Source organism: Asterias amurensis, chromosome 5 (genome assembly GCF_032118995.1).
Source record: "Asterias amurensis chromosome 5, ASM3211899v1".
NCBI lineage: Eukaryota > Metazoa > Echinodermata > Asteroidea > Forcipulatida > Asteriidae > Asterias > Asterias amurensis.
Window position 1 is genome coordinate 19,720,061 of NC_092652.1, and position 21,648 is coordinate 19,741,708.

The following is a 21,648-nucleotide window of genomic DNA, read 5'->3' on the forward strand; positions in this document are numbered from 1 at the left end:
AGTAATGGAAAGCTTGTAAAAATCAAATGTCCAATGTTCTCTGTTCTGTGTCACATAATTTGTAATTTCTGGTAACCAAACCATTAACACACCTTTTTCATTTGTAACATTATTTAATCGTGAAAACTGCTCCAATGCAATTTGATGTTGCTCAAACGTCTCCGTTAAAGAATGGACTTTTTGCATTGTTTCCAGAAACGTGCGGTGGACGTGTTTAGTATTTCTGCGAAATCCCCTTTCTTTCCTCTCAATATTTAAATTACTTTCTATAATATACATTATTATACACACGGACACTTCTTGTACAGTTATGTACATCTTAAACGAAGCTGCAATAAACAAAAACAAACACAACCCCTTCAGGTCTTCCGGCAAAAGACCACTGTGCATTGACGTCACCAAGCAGCAATCGTAGGGGTAAAACAATGATGGAACCTGCTTAGCATAAATGAGCAGGTGACCACTCACAAATTGTATTGTGACATTGTAGCTTGGCTGGTGGTAACCCTATTCTGGTAAGCATTATTTTGTTTTGCTTAGCTACTTTTTCGCAGCTTTATGATATTGGGCACTGGGTTTGCCATAAAAGGGCACCGCCCTACTCAAATGACGTAACGTGTACATAAGGGTCTGTAGAAGCTTCGAAACACTGTTTCGTTTCAGACTTTTTCATTGTGGGGGGGGGGGCACATTTCTTTTTGTAATTGAACTATTCTTTGTTTACATTCACACGCGAGTGGAGGCAATGGTTTTGAGAATACGCCCTTGAGCAAAGGATACAACTTTGAACATCTTTTGTAGAATGAGAAATAAGTTTGTGAGGAAACAAAACTGTAGAAAACAATTCGACATATTGAATCAGCAAAGACTGGTAGTCCACAAAACTCACGTACACAACCAGTTTTAGGAAGAAGAATAGTTCGAGTGAATGATAACTAGTAGGTCATCGAGAAGGTTAGGGGTGGTGCGTTTCCTCGATGAACAGTGGTTTCCCAAATTGCCCGATAGAGTGTAGTTCCGGTATTGCGCAAACCATCATGGGAAAACAGTGACATAGGGAAAAAAAACATTTTTTTATTTAACAAGTGACCTGATGGGCCCAACCAACTTCATAAAGCTGTTTTAAGCAGATTTATGGGTAAAACCAAAATTACTTATCAGAATTTACTGCTTGACAAATTTCTTTGCTAAGCAAAAAAAAAAAGAGTGGGCACCAGTTGGATCAAATTAAAACCTCATGGAATTTAAGATTTTGTCTTGCTTTAGCAAGTTGTTATGCTTACAGGTTTTGTGAAATTGTTTAGTATAGTCTCTGAGAAATATTCGGTTGAGCCTTTGGGTGTCTTGGATCGAACAAGTGTACAACATGTGGAATGCTTAGGTTGGCTCAATGGTTTCTGTCCCTAAATGCGGAATTGTTGCGAAATCATTTGGGGCAAGAAAATAATAGTTGTATTAAAACAAGAAAATAATAGTTGTATTAAAAAAAAATTAAAAATTAAAAAATATGCCTGATCTATGCTGTATTTTGGATGCTAGATTCTCATCCACGTGACACATGTCGCAATTCAATATTATTTTATAAATCAAACCCGCCCCATCCCCCCCCCCCCCACCCCAAACAAAAAAATAGTAGGGCGCACTCTTGTGAAGATACAATATCAATAGTTAACTTTTGTGCTCTTATTACAAATTATATACATACCAAATGCTATTTTGGTCGATGACAACTTCATTTTGCTAATGAAATCGGCATTACATAACATTCACTCCTCTTCAATTATTTACATTAGGCCTATTTACGGAAACTACCCCTGATGTCGTTAACTTAAAGTCCAATTTTGGACAAAAATAATTGTACACATTAACTGTAATTGATATCAAAATGGAACATCGGGTTCAAAGACTCGTACAAAAATGGGATTTGCATTTAAAGGCAACTACACACTGCACAAAATTGGATGTCAATAATATGTTGACACACCGCCTCGTTTACCTCATCGGGTGTTTAAAATAACACCAATTTAGATTTTTTTATAAAAGTAAAGCTTGTCTCTGTTTATTGTTTAGGAGACAACACCCACAGTTTTGATGCAACCAAAGTCTCTCTTTGGGAGAACGGTGGTTTTGTCTATGATGTATTCCCCTACGCGAATATTATATTTATAATAATCAACAAAGTAGGGTAATACAATCCAAACTACGTCAAAGCTTACTTTAACCAATCAAAATACATTTACAATGGAAAATGGATTTTGTGCCTTTTTTGTAGATTACACTTTCTGTCCACACCTTTGGCATTGGCCACAGCGGTAGTACCAAACTAATTGTTTGGAATGTGATTGTACAATCAAAATAATTAACTGAAGATTGTGGATTACTATTTGTAAGTGCCACTCTTCGTTTCTGTCTTATATGCTTATTACACCATTCCTGGTTATTTTAAAGGCAGTGGACACTATTGGTAATTGTCAAAGACTAGCCTTCACAGTTGGTGTATCTCAACATATGCATAAAGTAACAAACCTGTGAAAATTTGAGCTCAATCGGTCATCGAAGTTGCGAGATAATAATGAAAGAAAAAACACCCTTGTCACACGAAGTAATTGTGTGCGTTTAGATGGTTGATTTCGAGACCTCAAGTTCTAAATCTGTGGTCGATCGAAATCAAATTCATGGAAAATTACTTCTTTCTCGAAAACTATGGCACTTCAGAGGGAGCCGTTTCTCACAATGTTTTATACTACCAACCTCTCCCCATTACTCGTTACCAAGTAAGGTATTATGCTAATAAATATTTTGAGTAATTACCAATAGTGTCCACTGCCTTTAAGGGGATTCAGGAGATGAAACAACTCGATAAAAAAATTAATGCCAAACAGTATATAGTTAGATTCTACATTGCTTTTACATGGATGGGGCAAGTTTGAGCAGCGACCCAACCACTTGTCAATCCTGTATAGTATGCAATACGTCCTGTGGCCGGTACAAGGCAAAATTTCCAAAAAATGGTGGATAATAATCAACTACTATCCCTTGCGAGAACTTGCTCTTTGCTGTTTCTCTCGCACATGTACAACGTGTGTGTATCCCTTTTTCCATAGGATAGGGTGCATCTTGTATGCATTATTTCATCTCAAAGTTTCCTTGTTCGATTTGGCAATTATTTTGAACTTTCGCTTGACCAGACTAACATAGTCCCTGTAATTAGCAGGAGGGTGGCAACGTTGAAGACGGGGCATCGACCGCTTGGTCTAATTCATCTGTGGACGATTTCTTGGTCAACTGTTTCTTTCCCTTTAGACTAAACCGAAACTTTTTCCGAGGTTCTGTTACGAGGGGCGACTTGGTGGTTCTTTGCGGAAGCAGTGGTCGGTGTCCTGCCGGCTCTGCTGGTACCCACTCCCCAGCAACACACTCTGTCGATCGGGTACCCTGGTTGCCCTTCACCATGGCCGAGCGACTCCGCTGAGGGACCCGACCCTGCAACTCGTCCACGCCGGGAGTGCGAGCGGCGTTCCTGGCCGAGTAGCTCCGCTCCAGTCTTCCGTAGGGACTCTCCTCTTGTGGTCGGCGCTGCAGCGATCCACGGTGCTCGCTACGCTGTGAGGGGTTCCTGTTGAGCTTGGAGTAGACGGCGTGATCGTCGGTCGGTAGTAGTGGCGGTAGCCGCGGACCGCACGACTCGTAGACATTACTGGATAGCGGTCGCTGCTGCTTTGGTAAACGCGGTCTTGTCTTCTCGATTGTATTATCCAAGGCGTCGTACATTTCAACATCGCGGGGACTTGTACCGTAGGGAGACGAGAGTGTTGGAGAGTTTGCACCGAGGGATGCTCTAGAGGAGCTTCGAGAAGATGTACTCGAACCATGGCTCGAACGCTCGCTCGGGGAGCCGGCTATAGCTGCAACTAACACCCCTCTACTAGGAGAGTTAATGGGTGGTGATTGCGGGTCTACTTCGTCATAGTCGTCTTCCGGGCCGATGATACCCGCTGGTGACCCGGCCGGGCTATGCTGCTCCAGTGTGAAGTAAAACGGATCCGTAACGGGGCTACCGGTTCTTTGGTTTGACATAGCTGCGGAATATGGCCGGTCTTTAGTCACCGTCGCTGGGGAGATGCTTCGGAAACTGTTCATGTTGTAGTCGCTGTGCCGTTGCTTGACGGGCATTGGAGAACCGCTTCTCTCTTGGAACTCCATCGGAGAAGAACTTCTTTCAAAGGGAACTGGTGATTCCCTGCTGGTCATGGGGGAGCTGCAGCGCTGTGTGGTCATCGGAGAACGCGAACCCCCTTTTCTAAGAGTTACGGGAGAGCTGTTCTGTGATGTCATCGGGCTACTGCCTTCGCGGACAGACGCAAAATATCCTGAGGATCGGTTCGACACGTCTAAACTCGGTAAGATCGTATCGAAGGGATCGGCGTAGTCGTCCTCCACAAAGATGGCGTTGTAACCACCCACTGGGTCGGTCTGGTGTGGTAGGTCCGTCAGACTGGAGTGCGACCTGCTCTTTGCTCTGTTCTCGTGCGCGAGGCGCTCTGGTCGGCTGTACGGGCGCCACTCGGCCATGAGACTCCTCCGCGAGGTGCCGCCCGGTACCGGAGGCGGACCACCGTAGTTGCACACCAGGGCCGCCACGCTGGCCGGCAGTGGGGCGTCCAGCGATGCCAACGGGGAATGAACCGAGATCGGTCGGTGGTGGAAGCTTCGTAAGCTGGACCGTGCGGGACCTCCTCGCTGGAACATGTCTGGTAGTGGGGGTGGTGCCAATTTAGCTTCTGCAACACAAAAGGGGAGAAACAAGCGATTGATAACAAGGAGAGTAAGATATACGTGTCTATTTGGATTGGATACACTGAAGATATGAACTGCATTGTGGTCGCTATATCCGCAGTGGGTTTGTTTTTAACTACTTTCACTTTTGACATGCGTTTTAAAGACTGTTGGTAAAATGTCAAAGACCAGTATTCTCACTTGATGTATCTCAATTTATTGCATAAAATAAAAAGGCTGTGAAAATTTTGGCTCAATTTGTCATCGAATTTGCAATAGAGTATAATGAAAGCGCAAACAGAGTAATGAAAGCGCAAACAGAGTAATGAAAGCGCAAACACCCGTGTTGCAAAAAAATGTTCTTTTATATGCCTAATAAAAAGCTTCAGGTGAAGCCTTTAATTATTTGAGTAAGAAACTTTACCGTTTTTCAAAAACAACGTTTATACTCTAGAGGGAGCCGTGTCTCTCAAGGTTTTATACTATCAACGGCTCTCTCCATTGCTTGTGACCAAGTATATATATTTTTTTCGAATAAGTATTTTAAGTAATTACTATAGGTTTTCTCGGTCAATTTCGGCAAATGAGCAGCAAATCTAATTTTCATTCGTTCGAATTAAAGCTATTTTGCCTCTCCGGTTTTTACTGCGTTTCAAATTCGGAATTCGGTCATTCAATTTCGTTTTTAGGCATTCAAGTTCCTAGCACACTCATTCTTTTTCATGACACACAATCATCATTCAACTAACAGCAAAGCTGGTTCGACTAGAAATTTTATTGATTTAATCATTTTCAATTTCGTAAAGAGACAATCAGTTTCGCTGAACGAGGATTCAAATAAGTAAACGACTAAAGAAAAACGAATAAACAGACAACTGTAAAAGGCAACTGTTTCGTTCCGTCACCTTATTTTCTTTATTTTATGTTTCCAGTAGTGACTTTCATTTATTCCGAACTATGTAAACGCTGTGTAATTATGTTGCAGACGCTGAGATGCAAGTTCACACACTAAGGCTGTGAAAACTTTGACCGAGTTGTCAGAGGCTCCGTGAACCCTTTTCCGATAGACAGTTCGAGCCATAATGCAAAAATGTTCTGTGAAGAAAACCACACAAGGCCGACATATATCCGGACCGCAGCTTCAACATGTAAGCATATCAAGACAATTCTAAATGAAGGCCTATCAAGACATATCAACTTGTATAGTGTTGTTGTTAGTAACATTATTCCCTTTAATACTCGATTCAATATTTTCTTTGAAACTGTTTAATCATACAATGGGTTCATTGGGTTAATTGAAATGACAGCCATGGGTCGATGTGGGAAAAATCATCACATGTTTGCAAATCAAACACGCAAAGGTTTAAAGGTAATATCAAAATGATATTCTCTATTTCAGATGCAATAAAAAGTTACATACATTTTCTTCTTAATTCTTTGTTTAACTTTTTCCTGAATTATTTATTTATTTTGTACAGTTGATTTTCTCAGAGTGAAATTTTTCGTGTAGGCCTACTATGTATCAAAATGTACAAAATTATTATTATTTTTATTATTGGTTTATTAAAACACATTTAAACATCGCAGCTACTAGCTGAATTGAGTTTAAAATACAGAGATTCATAAAAAATATAAACGTTTAAAAATTACAAAAAAAACACATTAAGAATGTACATTGGTCATACTGTAACCCTGAGTAGTGTGTTGAGAGGGTTGCGTAGAGAGGGACCAGTATTCTTCAGTAACGTACGCAATTTTCGGTCCAAATGCAGCACAACCCAACGGGTTGACTATAGTCTGGCACCCTGCATTCGCCATCGGGTTTTCGTTTTTGTCAAGTTGCAAGTTGTCGCAACTTTCTTCATACGGCTCTGCTCTATACTATGTGTAAACTATACTATACTATAGACTACTAAAAAAGAATACTACATGTATTTAGACTTCTATATAACTATAACTTTATTCTTCATCAACCCAGTTGTGTTGAAGTTTTGGGTCAAATGGAAACACAATGTGTCCTTGGCGGTTGCAATTTCTGTCGGCGGTTAACCCTCCGTTCAGCACTTTGGCTTCCGATGATCTAGTCAGAAAAAACGGTTTGTTTTTTATCAAATTCGCAGACGAGTTTATCGAGGAATAAATCTCAGAGTTTTAATGGTGAAAGGTTCACGTTAGATCCGGTTGAGATTCTAACCACAAAGTTTCCATCGAAGTTTCCCCCACAACAACTTGTTCGGTTTTCGTTTTGTTTATTATTCGAAAGGGTCTATAAAAGGGTTATAAACGAAAAGTGTGTACCTCTTATTCTAAATATACATAATTCCAGCATATATTTTTGAGTCGACCTCATTTTGTTCTATAACTGACCTGACTTTATTATCCATAACTTGCTTAAAGGTAATTGCGTTTTATCATCCTGGCAAAATATTTCCGCTCAGAATCCGAGTTCCTTTTTGTAGTGAGAAGATGCTGATTGTGTAATGAGACCTCAAATTGTGTACTTCCCGCTCCTCAAAACTAAAAACCAGGTAGAGCGTCTCTTGACTAATTTATTCAGGAAAGTATAATTAACCCACGGAACTCATCATCGAGTGGTTTGAATGTAAGATTCAGATTTAAAGAAGTACTCTCTGAAAAGAGGTGTGCATTTTGTTCCGTTCTTCTTTTTTCTTTCGTTTGGTTTTGTGTAACCATAGAGCTAGGTCCTAGCTCTATGGTGTAACTGCTAGTTTACAATGTTTTGTAAGGTGACACTGGACACCTTTGGTAATTGTCAAAAACCAGCATGCACAAATTGGTGTATTCCAACATATGCACCAAATAACAAATCTGTGAAAACTTTGACTCAATTGGTCTTCGAAGTTAATAATAGAGAATAATGCAACGAAAAACAGCCTTCTTGCACAAACTTGTAAATGCTTTCAGATACATAATACTGTAAAAGGCTTCAGGCCTGAAGTATTTTATTATTTTGAGTGAGAAATTACCTTTTTCTCAAAAACTACGTTACCTCAAAGGGAGCCGTTTCTCACAATGTTTTATACCATCAACAGCCCTCTATATGCTAGTTACCAAGTAGGTTTTGATGTAAATAATTGTTTTAAGTAATTACCAGTTGTATCCAGTGCCTTTAACATTAGTAACCTTCTTTTAAGACAGCATGCGTATTTGACTGTTAAAAAGTGCGCCATTTTGTTCCATATATACGTCATCAATTCTCCTGTGTGAATCACCTGGTTCTTTAAATCCCAGTTGAACACAATAATGACAGAATCCCTCGGAATACGACACACTATAAAAACTATCGGTCAGAATTGAACCGGATCAGGTGGTCCCATGGGGACTGATCCATTTTTGGGTGTCAAAATGACCCAGATATGGGTCAGCTTCCGCAGTCTGACCCACAAATTGGTCAGGTCCCTCGGGACCCTTAATCTGGGTCAATTTTGACCTGTCAGTAATTAGAGGAAAAGGTAGCATTTTCCGGCTCTCGGTATATCCACGTCTATGGACATCTTTGTTTATTGTCAAATTCGCACTTAGTGTATCCCAATGTATGCATAAAATAACAAATCTGTGAAAAATTTTGCTCAATTTGTCATCAAAGTTGCAAGAGAATAGTGACAGAAAAACACCATTGTTGCATTACTTTGTGTGTTTCAGAAGAAGGCCCAAAGTCTTTTATCACGTTACTTCAGAGGGAGCTGTTTCTCATGATGTTTTGTACTATACCAACAGCTCTCCATTGCTCGCTATACCAAGTTTATATGCTAACAATTATTTTGAGTTACCAATAGTGTCCAATGCCTTTAAGGATGTGCACACCATTGTATAAGGTTTAACTGCAAATAATCTTTTCTGATTATAACCTTTGAACAAGACTATATAAAACGGGAAAGTGTATTTTGATCTTTGTTTTGGGTGTTTTGCTCCCTTGTTTTGCTCCAAATGTTTTGCGAGAGACTGAGTATTCATACCGGGTTCGTTTTGAAATGAGCAACTGCGGCAAAGCAATGGTGATTCACAGTGTTGCTAGTTCCTCATTCCTACTTCACACAAACATGTCTCCCTGTATAAAGTCTGCTCGCGAGAACTTTGTTTTCATTTTCACCCCCTGAATGTACACAAACACTCCGGTCGTTTTATGCAAGGTGGTTATAGGGTTGTGAACTTGTGATCACCATATATTAATCGGAAATTATACTGTCCAGTCCAATTCAATGTATATATGGCTTTTTTAATTTTTTAGTAGTGTCCGTTTTGCTGCCAAAATGCACTACTTCTTTTTTACTCAACACTTGGGGTTATGGTGCTCAACTACTGAGTAAATGGGTAGTCGGTTGTTGGGTACATTTTGACACAACAAAGTTGGGTAAGAAATTTGACGCATAGTTGGGTAGCCGTTTTACACAGAAATTGAGTAAATTACGACGCAACCCCTGTTGCGTACCGTTTTACCCTCCAAACGACCATGTTCCCTTTTGAACACCACAAAGAGTAAAATTTTACGCAACATTGGGTATTTTTTTCTTAGAGTGTAGGGTCGTTGCTGGTTAGATATTTACAATCATTCTTGATCCTATGTTTTGCCCCGTTTTTTCATGACTAAATTCATCCATGAAGATAGTCGACAAATTTGAATTCATTGTTGAAAGCTATAATCTAATTGCGACCATCGAAATTAGCAGCAGTGGTTCGTTCGTTGTATCGTCAATTTGCTTAAAGCCCTAAGTTTGACTGCTTTTTCAAATTTAAAACTAATTTTTGTGTTAATTTTCATATCAAGCGACAGTTTTTTCTGAACAAATAAAAGCTATTAAAAAACATGCACATTCCAATCAACCTGTTAAATATTAACCTTTTCCAGAAAACAGTATATGCTTCGTGATATGGTTCGCGTTAATGTACACAGACTTATTTCGATTGAGCAGATCAAAGTAAGAGTTTTTGTTCACAACTCTGTTAATGTCATGGCCATAAACTCGACCTACCAAAGGTCCAAAGATATCAAAACCCTTTAAAGGCAGAGTTATGTTCATTCAATAAAAACATTGTTAATTTTGATCTTTTTATAATGTACTAATTAAAATGTTACAAACTACACTGAGCTTAATAAGTTACCATAAGTATTATTAGCTTTGGATGAAAATTACACGTCCCATTGTTGTGATGTATTCTTTCACCGAAATTACACTTAACATCGTCAAACAAACAAAAGGTCCATTCACCAAAACACAAAAAAATTACAGCAAAATTCTTATAAAGTAGTTTGTGTTTTTAACTTACCGGGTTCTGGAGTTCCTTTACACAATTCCTCTACCGTTTCATACACATTGTCTTGTCTGCCGATCTTCGTGCGTCTATTGAGAATGAAAGCAAATGAATGACTTTTGTAAATACACCGGGATGGGTTAAATTGTACACAATCATCCAGGAAGTTAACTTTATAGTCCTGCTGGTCATTAGTCGATTCTTAGGTTTCGTTTGACGGGTTGGCATTCCGGTTATTCGGTTATTTGGAAGTTCCGGCATTTTTTCCACACGTGGGTGGAAACTCCCATAGCAAAGGCCTAAATTGCAAAATGCTAGATATTTAGAAAATACACGAAAAATACTTAGAAGCCTCACAGCTTTTTACAGTAAACGGAAAATTATTCTTTATTGACTCTTGAACTTTAATCCTCTGCTCAATTTAATATGGTTCATGGGCCCGTCGAGTTATTCCCCTATTCCGTCGATTCCACTATACGCATTATTAACGTGGGTGTCATTTTTAAAATTGTGGTTGTCTGGAAATTTTCATGACTTAAATTACCACCGCTAAATTGTCGCCACAAACTTTGAAATATTACACTAAACACTATTTATATTAAAATAATACACGAAACACTATTTGCACTGTCCTTGTATAGTACTGAATTGCAACAAACAATGTGCTCGACCACAACTATGGGTAGAACTATACACATTTTGTTCGGAGACACCAAATAAACAACATATAAATATTAAGACAACTCTTTGCAGAGTCAATCACTTTTTTGTATTCATCATAGTTAAAGGAACACGTTGCCTTGGATCGGTCGAGTTGGTCTTTGAAAAGCGTCAGTAACCGTTTGTCATAAAATGCATATGGGTAGAAAGATGTTGTAAAAGTAAAATACAATGATCCACACAAACATGCCTCGAAATTGCATGGTTTTCCTTTTACCTCGTCGACAAACACGGTCGGCCATTTATGGGAGTCAAATTGTTGACTCCCATAAATGGCTGAGCGTGTTAGTTCGCACAGTAAAAGGGAAACCACGAAATTTCGTGGCAAACTTGTGTGGATCATTGTATTATACTTTTACAACATCTTTCCAACCATATGCATTTTATAACAAACGGTTTCAAACGCTTTTTTTTTTTAGACTCCTATAATGCGTAAATAAAACCCTTTATTGAGGGAAAGGGGCACATTGATGATTGCACATAATTCCCAATAAATAATTTCTCAAAAGTCTTTTAATATTTGAGTGAGAATTTACCTCTTTGTCAAAACCTCAGCATGGATTGTACGTTACTTTAGAATGGAGCTGTTTCTCACAATGTTTTATACCATCAACAGCTCAACATTTCTCGTTCCCAGTAAGTGTTTATGCTTGCAAACTATTTTGAGTAATTACCAATAGTGTCCAGTGTATTTAAGGCTATCACAGTAGGCCTGTTCGATTACTTTCTTCAGCAGCTTTCGGTTTGTTCAGTGTCGATACTCACCACCATTATTTATGTACGGGTCGCGGGTCGTTAAAACAACATTTCCTGAACTTGATGGTCTGTTGTTTTTAGTTCCTTGTTTTGTGCGTGTGTGGAAATTTTACATTTACGAGGGAAAAATCCCGTATTATTACAAAATGTTTTGTTCCTTCTGTCATTTCCCTTCGAATTGTCGTCTGCAAACAGGCGATTCAAAGTTCCCATAGTTTATTGTTGTTTCAGCAATTGATGTAGGTTTGTCTGTGGATATGCTGCACCCTGCGTAAGGGTTTCTGAAAATTCATGTATTGATAGTTTTATCACCTTACATAATTCTTCCTTATTTTGTTCAAGTTTGTAATCTCTATTCCGTCCACATGGACAGATAACAAGAGTGTACGTCTAATGCACAATGGATCAGTATTATTGCCCAAACTGTTGGTTAAACTAATTTGACCAACTTGTTTTGTCAAACTGTTTGCCCAACTATTGGATACAATTTATTGCCCAAACTGTTGGTTAAACTGATTTGACCAACTTGTTTCGTTAAACAGTCTACCCAACTATTGGATATAAGTTTTTGCCCAACCACTGTTGGTTAAGATATGCCCAATAATGTAGTCAGTTGATATTTGAACCAACGTTGGGCACAAAAGTTGGGCAAATTTTGACCAACGAGATTTGCAGTGTAGCGTCGTAAGCCAAGTACAGTTTTGGGGCCCAAGATGCACCAGTTTTACGAAGGCCAAAGAGGCACTAAAGTTCAATAGGGCAAAGAGGTACCGATTCTCGTTAGCCCAAGAGCTACCAGCAGTGTTCCTTCTAGGTCCAATAGGCACCAGTGTTCTGTATCCCAAGAGGCCCAGTGTTCAACAGGCCTAAGAGGCACCCATGATGATGTGGGCCAAAGAGGCCCCGAGGCACTAGTTTTTCGTATCAATGTTCAGGTCGCACGCTCAATAGGAACCAGTTTTTTGTGGTCCCGTGTGCATCAGTGTTTCTGTGATGGCCTTTGATTGAATGCATTGTTTTTGTTTTGTTATGCATTGTAACTTTTTTGCTCTTTTTCTTATTTTTACATTTTTCTTATGGTTTCATGGGATAAATGACTTTGTTGTAGACCCCAATGTAACTTTCTTAGGCCCGTACACCTGCCTTTCCAAAACACAAAAACATGATTGCATAGCGATAACATCCCACCGGTCTTGGACTTATACAAATAGTATTACTTACCGGGTGAGTGGAGACTTCGAAGTCATCTGTCGACGCAGTATCAGAATCAACAGCACTACCACAATCAGGAGTAGAACGGCAATGGCACTGACCACACCCCAAAACGGAGCTGACGGGTAGAAGCCAATATCCCCGCTACCGGGCGAACCGTCATTTCTCTGGGGCGACTCCTCAGCGGCACCCGCTGACGAGGTACCGTCCACCTCGGACTTTATGCCGTCCGTCTGGGTGTCTGGACTGGCTGTTGGTACTGTTTTCCGGGCGGTGTGACGGGTAGATGTAGGCGGCCCAGTGGGGAATGTAGACGGTATTGCTTCGGTAGTTGTGTTGGCCGGTGTGGGCGTCGTTTCAGCTGTGGTTACTTCATTGTTGATCTTGTTTGGCTCTTTTTTATTTGAAAAGAAAAGAAAACAGTTGCAGTGATTGAAACTTCAAGTTTTGAAACTTTAGGACATTTGCGTCAAAACCGAAACACAAGGACCGTTTATCATCTGGGACTTTATTCATTGACAATTTTGGGACCTTTATTCTTCAAAATACTCATTCTTTAAATGTCATTTGTTGACTGGTATTATAGCAACACTTGATCGTTGAAAACATATCCATTAAAAACATGTCCATATCCATGGAAAGTTTATCCATTACAACTAAGTGACCTTTACAAAAAAATCTAAGACTATATAATTGTTAATTGAAACACTATAGGACCCTTATTCAATGAAGACTACTCAATTCGTTGACTGAAAACACAAGGACATATGCCAATTCATTTAAAGAGTGATAACAAACTTATACTTAGAAACTAGATTGTTATTTATTGTTTTATTTATTTTTTTAAATCTTTAGACATACACATTAGTTACAAGTTGTACAGGGGCTGTCAAGGATAAAACAAAAATATAAACTGTCATTAAAAGATGTGTAAAACCAGACCCCTACTAACGATAAAAATTGTTATTTTGTTTTAACCTTGACTTGATATTTAATCCATAAGAGGGAAAACAAAAGTGAACATAACAGATAGCGTATGTAGGCCAAGCATTTGTTCAGTCCGTATCTCATTCATTAATGCGGACTTTCGTAGTATACACAGTGAGTTAAGGCTATAGTCTTATCTCAAGTGAGGTTTCTCGTCCTATCTTTGGACTAAAGCCTTAAGTTTGTAATATCTCCTAGGACTAATATCCCCTTGTCCCCTATAGAACTAGTCCTAACTCTTTGTGAAATCGACCCAAGGTACTTATTAAAGCTAAGAGTTTCCATTCGTTGGTGAAAACAAAACGTTATGATATTCAAAACTTGAAAACGATATTATTCCCACGAGGGGCCCCCGTCGTACATACGATGCCAAGGGTTTATTTTGCTTTCCTTCCAAACAACAATACGGCTAATCTTGCGTGCACATATCCTACTTTTTCTTTCGTACGATCATGTTAGTTGGTTAAAGATTCAGAATGGTATTATATATCACACTTTTATTACTTGTCAATTTTATTTTATTGTTCCTCCTTCTTATATGAAGGCGTCTGTTTGAAAAAAACAATGTCTATTTGCAATTTATGTTGCTGCATCTTTTATACATTGCTGGGTCCATTGTGTATTTTTATATGTTTTTCTTTTTATTTGAGTACTCTGATGTATTTTTAAGGGAATCTTAACGGAATTTGTTTACTTCTTTAAGTTATCAATGGGGACTTTGGGAGGCACTAGATGTCAGCAGACTTACAGGGTAAATCCATTATATTGGTCTCGGTAATGTGCGCATCATGCTCATTGTTACGTATGAACTATATACTATTAAAAAAGAAACCTCTTTGAGGTATTGTCCTCAGAAGTGTTTCAGAAGAGCAAGTAGTTGTGATAATTTCATTGTTCGTTTTAAAATCAACTTTCCATTTGGTCCAACTCGAATAGAAAGAGTTTTTTAATCACCAGGGTTGTTGAGTTCGTTGACTTTACCTTGACGTCAACTAGTGTGACGTATACACCGGTTTATTGAACTTTTTCATCAGATGCTTGCCCGTGAATTATTCTACGAAACTAATTGTGTTTGGTGACCGATCAACCACCTGTTGTCTGTAATGCGAGGCTAACTTCACCCATGAACTGCGATTCTTGTTTATTTTGTTAACATATTGGAGCTATTAGGTGTCATCTATTGCCCTTTCACTTACTGTGTGTCATACTTAACAAAAAGTGTTTTCTAAACACTGACAGAGATAGCCGTGTAAGTATGCTAAAAGCACTGGACACTATTGGTAAATAAATACTCAAAATAATTGTTATATGACCTAACAAATTACTTGGTAGCGAGCAATGGAGAGCTGTTGATTGTATGAAACATTGTGAGAAACGGCTCCATTCTGAAGTAACGTGGCTTTAGAGAAAGAGCTAGTTTCTCACTCAAATATTAAAATACTTCATGACTTGGACCTTTTTTGGCATCTGAAAGCACACAAAATTTTGCAGCATTTTTTTCTAAGGTTCTTTAATTATTCTCTTGCAACTTCAATCACCAAATGGGTCAAAATGTTCACTGGTTTGTAATGAATGCTTATTCTAATATGTTAGGATACACCAGGTGGGAATACTGGTCTTTGAAAATTACCAGTGGTGTTCAGTGCCTTTAATGAACTGTCTGCGATGCCTTCTCGAAATATTCTACGGAACTGGTTCTATTTAGTGATCGATCAACCACCTGTTGTCTGTATATGCAAACTGACTTCGTCCATAAACCGTGTGAGTCAAGTCTTTTTTGCTCACAGACAGTTATTGGGTTACAGTTGGCACATTAGCTACTACTCTTTTTCGTGTGTTATAATTCATCACATCTAATAGTGTAATAGTGCTTGCTAAACACTGACAGAGATAGCCGTGTGAGTCTGATAGATTTAAAATAAAATAAAAAGGAGGGTGGTTGTATCACTAACGTTGTTTTTTGTATGCATGATTTTTCATAGCAACAACTTCTACTTTAAAGAATTGTGGGCTTTTTTATGAAAGCGTATCAGGTTTCGTATGTGTTTTAGTTTGTCTATAAGTGTTACCACTTACTTCCTTGTTTTTGTTAACCACTAGTAATGACGGAGAGGACAACGTGCTAGTTCTGGTTATCATTGATTAAGTACAAAATCATAAATTGCCCGTACACATGCACAAATTGTAAGTGAATCCCAAGAACCGAATCCCACTCGGTGTTTGGAATCGCCCACCAAAGGTTCATGATTCACATTGCTACCATACAACTATAGGCCTACTCCTAATATGTGGGACTTTGTAATAAATAATTCGATTCGTTGGAGTTTCAAGAGCGTTCAGACACACGAAGTCAAAACCGAATGTTAAAGAATTAAAACTGCTTAAAACCGACTTAAGTACTGTGTATGAACGACCTCTTTTATAGTGACAATTTCAAGAAGGGAAAGGTGTCGACGTTTTTTAGCGTCAGTTTGAGCGCCAAATCGCTATCAAACTTAGATCATCAGTTGCGCGTTGTGATGACCATACAACTGGGCAATCCCACCGCTGCAGCTGGTTCGACGAGATGTCATAGGGGGCTATCAAACATCAGTTTAGCTGACAGACTTGTTAGTGTTATTATTCAAACAGCTGATTGGGATTGAAGAATAGACTGTTTGTAGACAACATGACCTCATTGTCACCGAGTGACCTTTTCCCGAACTGTGCGACCATGCTACGGCATTTCTGAATAGTCGGGTTCCCTGCTTGTCAGTAGTTTCACAGAGCGTTCTAATTACTATTTTTGGTGGTCGGGTTGACGTAGTGGTATCTTTCATTGCCTTATACCTCTAGGACCATGGTTCGAATCACGCCTTGGGACTATGTGGATTTGAATTTCAGTCCCTACCTGACTGTGTGGGTTTCTCTTGGGGTTTCCTCCCACATCAAATACTGAAACTTCCTTCCTTGTCTTCTCTCCATTGTTTTATTGGCTAGTACAACGATTAAGTTCGAGTGATCAATTGGCTTCACCACCAGAATACATGCAATGAAATACGCAATTTAATAATATTTGGACCACTCTATTGTGTAGGTCGTCTAAGTTTCTGCAGCTTTTCGTTTTAATCCTTGGAGCAGGGACAAGGGGGCACCAAGGGCAGTGGGACGGCTGCCCACAATATCTATTGCCATGATCGGGTACAAATAACAACACATTGTGTACCCGGGAATACCCCTACCTCTACTCTGTGAAGCTCATAATTAAGTACAGTCGTTTGACCAGTTCTGGATCACTTTTTGAATTCACATTGTTTTTTGTTGCAATCTCTTTGATATTTGAAACAAAAAAGTTTATCAGTTTACCTGAACATGACATAAAACTCACCAAGTATTCACTGACACAAAAAGATTAGTTCTTTTGAAGAGGCTTTAAGAAAAGTATTGTCACCTGTTTGACCAGTTCAGGATCAGTTGAATCTATTCTGAATCAGTAGAGTGCCCTTTGTTGCAAACCCATACTCCCATTCATAAAACTGTCTCTCAAGGACACGAAACTTCAGAGGTGTGTTGGCATGGACTTGGACTTCATTTGTTTAGTGAATGTCATGCAAGTGTCTTCAATAGCAGCGCAAAAAAACCAGTGACAAAACCACAAAACAACAGCAAAGGCAAATGAAAAAGTGAAGCGAACCTAAAAAGCATTATCGACCCCTCCAAGTTTAAATTTCTCAAAAAAAAAAAAATCTAAAAGAATTTGTTGAAGTAATGTTTCTCAAAATCATCTGAATAAACTTTCTACTGCAGTAGTATGATTTTACCATACTTAGTAAGTTAGTGCGGCACCATTTGACGCAATGAGATGTTGAGTGATCCCGAACTGGTCAAGGGTAAGTTGCCCCCCTAAAGAAGATTTTGGTAACTTCGTCTCCTCAAAAAAACAAGATGTCTGCACAGTATTTACAGGAATGTTTTTTTACACATTTTTATCATTTTACATAAATATTTTTTGCCCCGGCACTCCAATTCTAAAGGTAAGAAGTTTTAACAGTGTTTTTCAACCACCATTTTTAAACAAAAAAATGATAAATTTCGCAGACAACCTTCAGGAAAACAGCCATAATTTATTTGCTGATGATGTTTGGCACCTTATTTTGGGTTTGTTGGTTTAATGGGTGTTAATCTTCACATTTATCAACAGAAATTGGTAATAATGAGAAGTGATATAACTATTTGGTTATTGCAAAGTTGAAGTGATCCCGAACTGGTCAATGATCCCGAACTGGTCAAATGACTGTACCACCACACATGACACGATGAGAAGAAGAAATAGCTATTTGGTCTAGACTACACCTGCTGGCGGAGTAGAATTTCAAATCACCGACTTATGACAAAGCCACATTTTTGGACGACACAGCTGCTCATTTGGGGGGATTTGCATTCTCAGATTGGATTCAAGACATTGTCCAGGAAAAGCACCTGCTTCGAAAGAATAGCTTTAACCCTATGTAATTTTGTAATTTTCGTTTATATCCAACGACAGTTATGAGAAACGTGCTGGTTTTGTCTGAGTGATCGTTAAGAGCTGGTCCCATCATGTGGCAGGTTTTATCCGTTGGACCTGGCGTTTGAACCGTGAGTGTAGACTGGTCCCCTGTCTTTATCAGCAAGGATACAGACAGGTACTTGCTTTTCAAAACAAGTGATTTCATTAATTTGATACAATGATGTCATTGGATAAACTTGCAGTGTCGTGAACTTTCTATAGCTGTGTTTTGATTGGTCCGAGTTGACGTTTGCCAGCTGCACTTTCCTTCGTCTGCACGAATGTAGGTGAAAGGTGATTATGGACGGGATTGGCTTACGCTATAGGCCACTCTCTGGCGTAATCCAAGAGCCTCGAAGTGTGACGTCAGATGTGTAGGCTAGTGTTGTCCAAACGGTATAAAGAGCTGGTGCCCTCTTGTGGTAGGATTTGTCCTATAATGGAAATCCGTCCTGGTAACTGGAACTGCTAGTGTTTGAACCATGGGCTGCATCGCAAGAGTAGCTGCGCGAGTCCGATGTATGGCTATGTCATTTAAAGACACTGGACACTATTGATAATTGTCAAAGACCAGTCTTCTCACTTGCTGTATCTCAACATATGCATAAAATAACAAACCTGTGAAATGTTTAACTCAATCGGTCATCGAAGTTGCTAGATAATAATGCAGGAAAAACACACCCTTGTCACACGAAGTGTGTGCTTTCAGATGCTTTATTTCGAGACCTCAAGTTCAAAATCTGAGGTCTCGAAATCAAATTCGTGGAAAATTACTTCAATCTCGAAAAATACTCCACTTCAGAGGGAGCTGTTTCTCACAATGTCTCTCCCCATTACTCGTTAACAAGTAGGGTTTTATGCTAATAATTATTTTGAGTAATTACCAATAGTGTCTACTGCCTTTAAGGGCAATATTATACACAAGGCCGCCGTCTTTGATGAAACATGCACACATGAAAGGCTTTCATTGGCTAGGAGTCACTTTGCCATTGTTTTATATCAAAGATAGTAGTCTCAATGACGTCATGTACAATCCATTTACGGGTGCAGCCATTTTTGTTGTTTAGCAAAATTCAATTTCGGCATATTGACCTTATTCACCTGACTTCATTCGACGTCAAAGTTACCGTGTGTTATACAGTGGAGTGCGCATTATAGAGGGGTCGATTTCGCAAAGAATTAGGACTAGTTCTATAACTTAGGACTAGCCCTATATAGAAGATACTAAAAACTTGAGGCTAGTCCTAAGTTAGGACGATGGGACGAGCAAATCGTCCTAACTCGAGAGTCTCAACTCTTTGTGAAACCCTGGTGCATGCTCACAGTTGCTTCTTACAGGTGAAAAAGAAAATCACAACAACTGAGCTAGAATATCGGCTCTGAAAAGGAGGCATCTTGACTATACATGACGTCCTGCAGCATTTATACGAAAGCGAAAGCCCCTTATTCGAGATAATTTTTATGATTTTTTTTTATTTTTTTTTCTGGAGGAGGAATTTTATTTAAACTATTCACACGTTTATGAATCATGTCTAAAATCATTTTGTTCAGTGGTGGGTGGTATGATATTCTTAAAGCTGAGCAAACATTCATCACATCCTGCCCCAATCGCAAGAAGAAAAACGTAAGTAAATTATTTATGCGGCCTGACTCATGTCACGCACAACGATGAGGTGGTTGTGGTGGCCAGGGGCGGGGGGGGGGGGTTCAGTTTAAAAAAAATACCGTTCAGGGATAATCCAAACATTGGCTAAAAGGTTATGGGTAACTGTGTGGGTTGTAATGTTAGTTTCGTTTTTCCTGACGAACCTTTGTTTAAGTTGGATGCAAGAATGCATTCTTCTGAAGACTATCAAAGAATAACTGTGATGGAAACGTTGAGTTGTCAACCACCGGCTTTTTTTTAGAACCAACATTACTCAAAAGAAATAAACACATGTTGCTACCTACCGCAAACCTCACATATACTCCCAGCATGCAAGATTTCAAATCCTATAAATCTTTGGTCTGATCGTCTTCAGAAAAATGCATTTTACTGAAGACGATCGGAGCATACTGATCGAATTGTTGAGTTGTCAAACACCTGTTCTTTTCAGATCCAACACTATTAAAAAGGCCCGCAAACCTCACATTAATAAAATACCAATACATGACCAATGCAAAGTGTCAAATCCTATACAAACCTTGTGTCGTCGTTCCGTGTAGGATTTCTTGGCAATCGTTCCGGTCGGTGCACTGGCAGTCTCCCGTCAGCTGGTTACACGTTAACCTTGACGGGCAGTTGCATTGGTAGGAACAGCGTGGTCCGTACACTCCGGGTGGGCATCTACCGGAACAGGAGTACCTTCCGAAATTGTAAGAGAGATGTAGAAAAAAAAAGAATTATTTGTGTTGAAGGTCGTTAAGTTAAGTTTTGATCCTTTGCTTTGCATGTTTGCTTGGGAACAAAGGAATACTTTTTCTTCCACTCCAAAATTAAAATTAATAAAAGGAATTGTAAACGTTTGGTAATTGAAACCCACCGTTTGTTTCAATCGTAATAGTTGTAGATAAGTCATAAAGTTATAACATTCATTTCAAAAGGAAGGAAAAGATCGGCAGATTAATAGCTCATAGAAGTTAAAGTAGCGACGCTTTGAAGTTGATCTTCTTTCTAGGACGGTAAATGACGGTTGTAAGCCATTAACTTCATAGAAAACTGCAGTCTTAAAAGGCCTTATCGAAACCTGGGTTTTAGGCTTTGCTCCTTAGCCGCGCATTCCATACGATGCTTTAATCAGGCGGGTACATGCCTTATTAGCCCAAACCCAACACAAAGCCGTGCTTTCGAAAAGCCTACAACTTGAGGTAGAAATCTATTTATGTGGTCGTGTTCATCGTCTGGGTGTAATGCATCCCTAAGGAACCATGGACCCGCTACAAGGTAGCAAGGTATATAGACCTCCATAAAGGACATCTGCAGAGGAAATGTGTGTAGTATGGGGTCCATTGATTTGGGAAATACGGAGCGTCAGTCACAAGTTTACAACCGTTTCGATGTAAATGTCAAACTACAATATTATTCGGTCCTAATGCAACAGATTTGGATAAATACCGTAAAAATCAAATTAGCGAAGTATTTAGCAGCTACAAGGTTGAGCGCTACTCATTTTATATGGAAGGCAATGTATTAAGTTGAGTGTTTATTATGTCATATTATTGCCTTGTATGGCAAAGTGTAAAATCGAAATGTTCAAATGGCGTGATGTTACGTTTAAAGGCATAGCAACGTCAGCTGCCATAGTGTAAAAGGAACAGCTCTTACTATTTTTGGCATGACAGCATTTATTCATTGTTATGATAATATTTATTCGACTAGTGGCTTAGGAATTATAGCATTATCATTTAGCAAGGAGTACCAT

At 39.1% G+C, this 21,648-nt stretch overlaps 1 protein-coding gene across 1 annotated transcript in view; it reads right to left on the minus strand.

The window, feature by feature from the left end:
- Positions 1–115: 115 nt before the first annotated feature.
- Positions 116–21,648, minus strand: part of LOC139936988 (uncharacterized) — a 33,113-nt gene continuing 11,580 nt past the window's right edge. The window contains exons 6-9 of the mRNA XM_071931889.1: positions 20,431–20,591; positions 12,745–13,129; positions 10,063–10,136; positions 116–4,781 (exon numbers count right to left, since the gene is read on the minus strand). Coding sequence (XP_071787990.1) covers positions 3,208–4,781; positions 10,063–10,136; positions 12,745–13,129; positions 20,431–20,591 — 2,194 coding nt within the window. The 3' untranslated portion in view covers positions 116–3,207. The remainder of the gene's footprint in view (positions 4,782–10,062; positions 10,137–12,744; positions 13,130–20,430; positions 20,592–21,648) is intronic.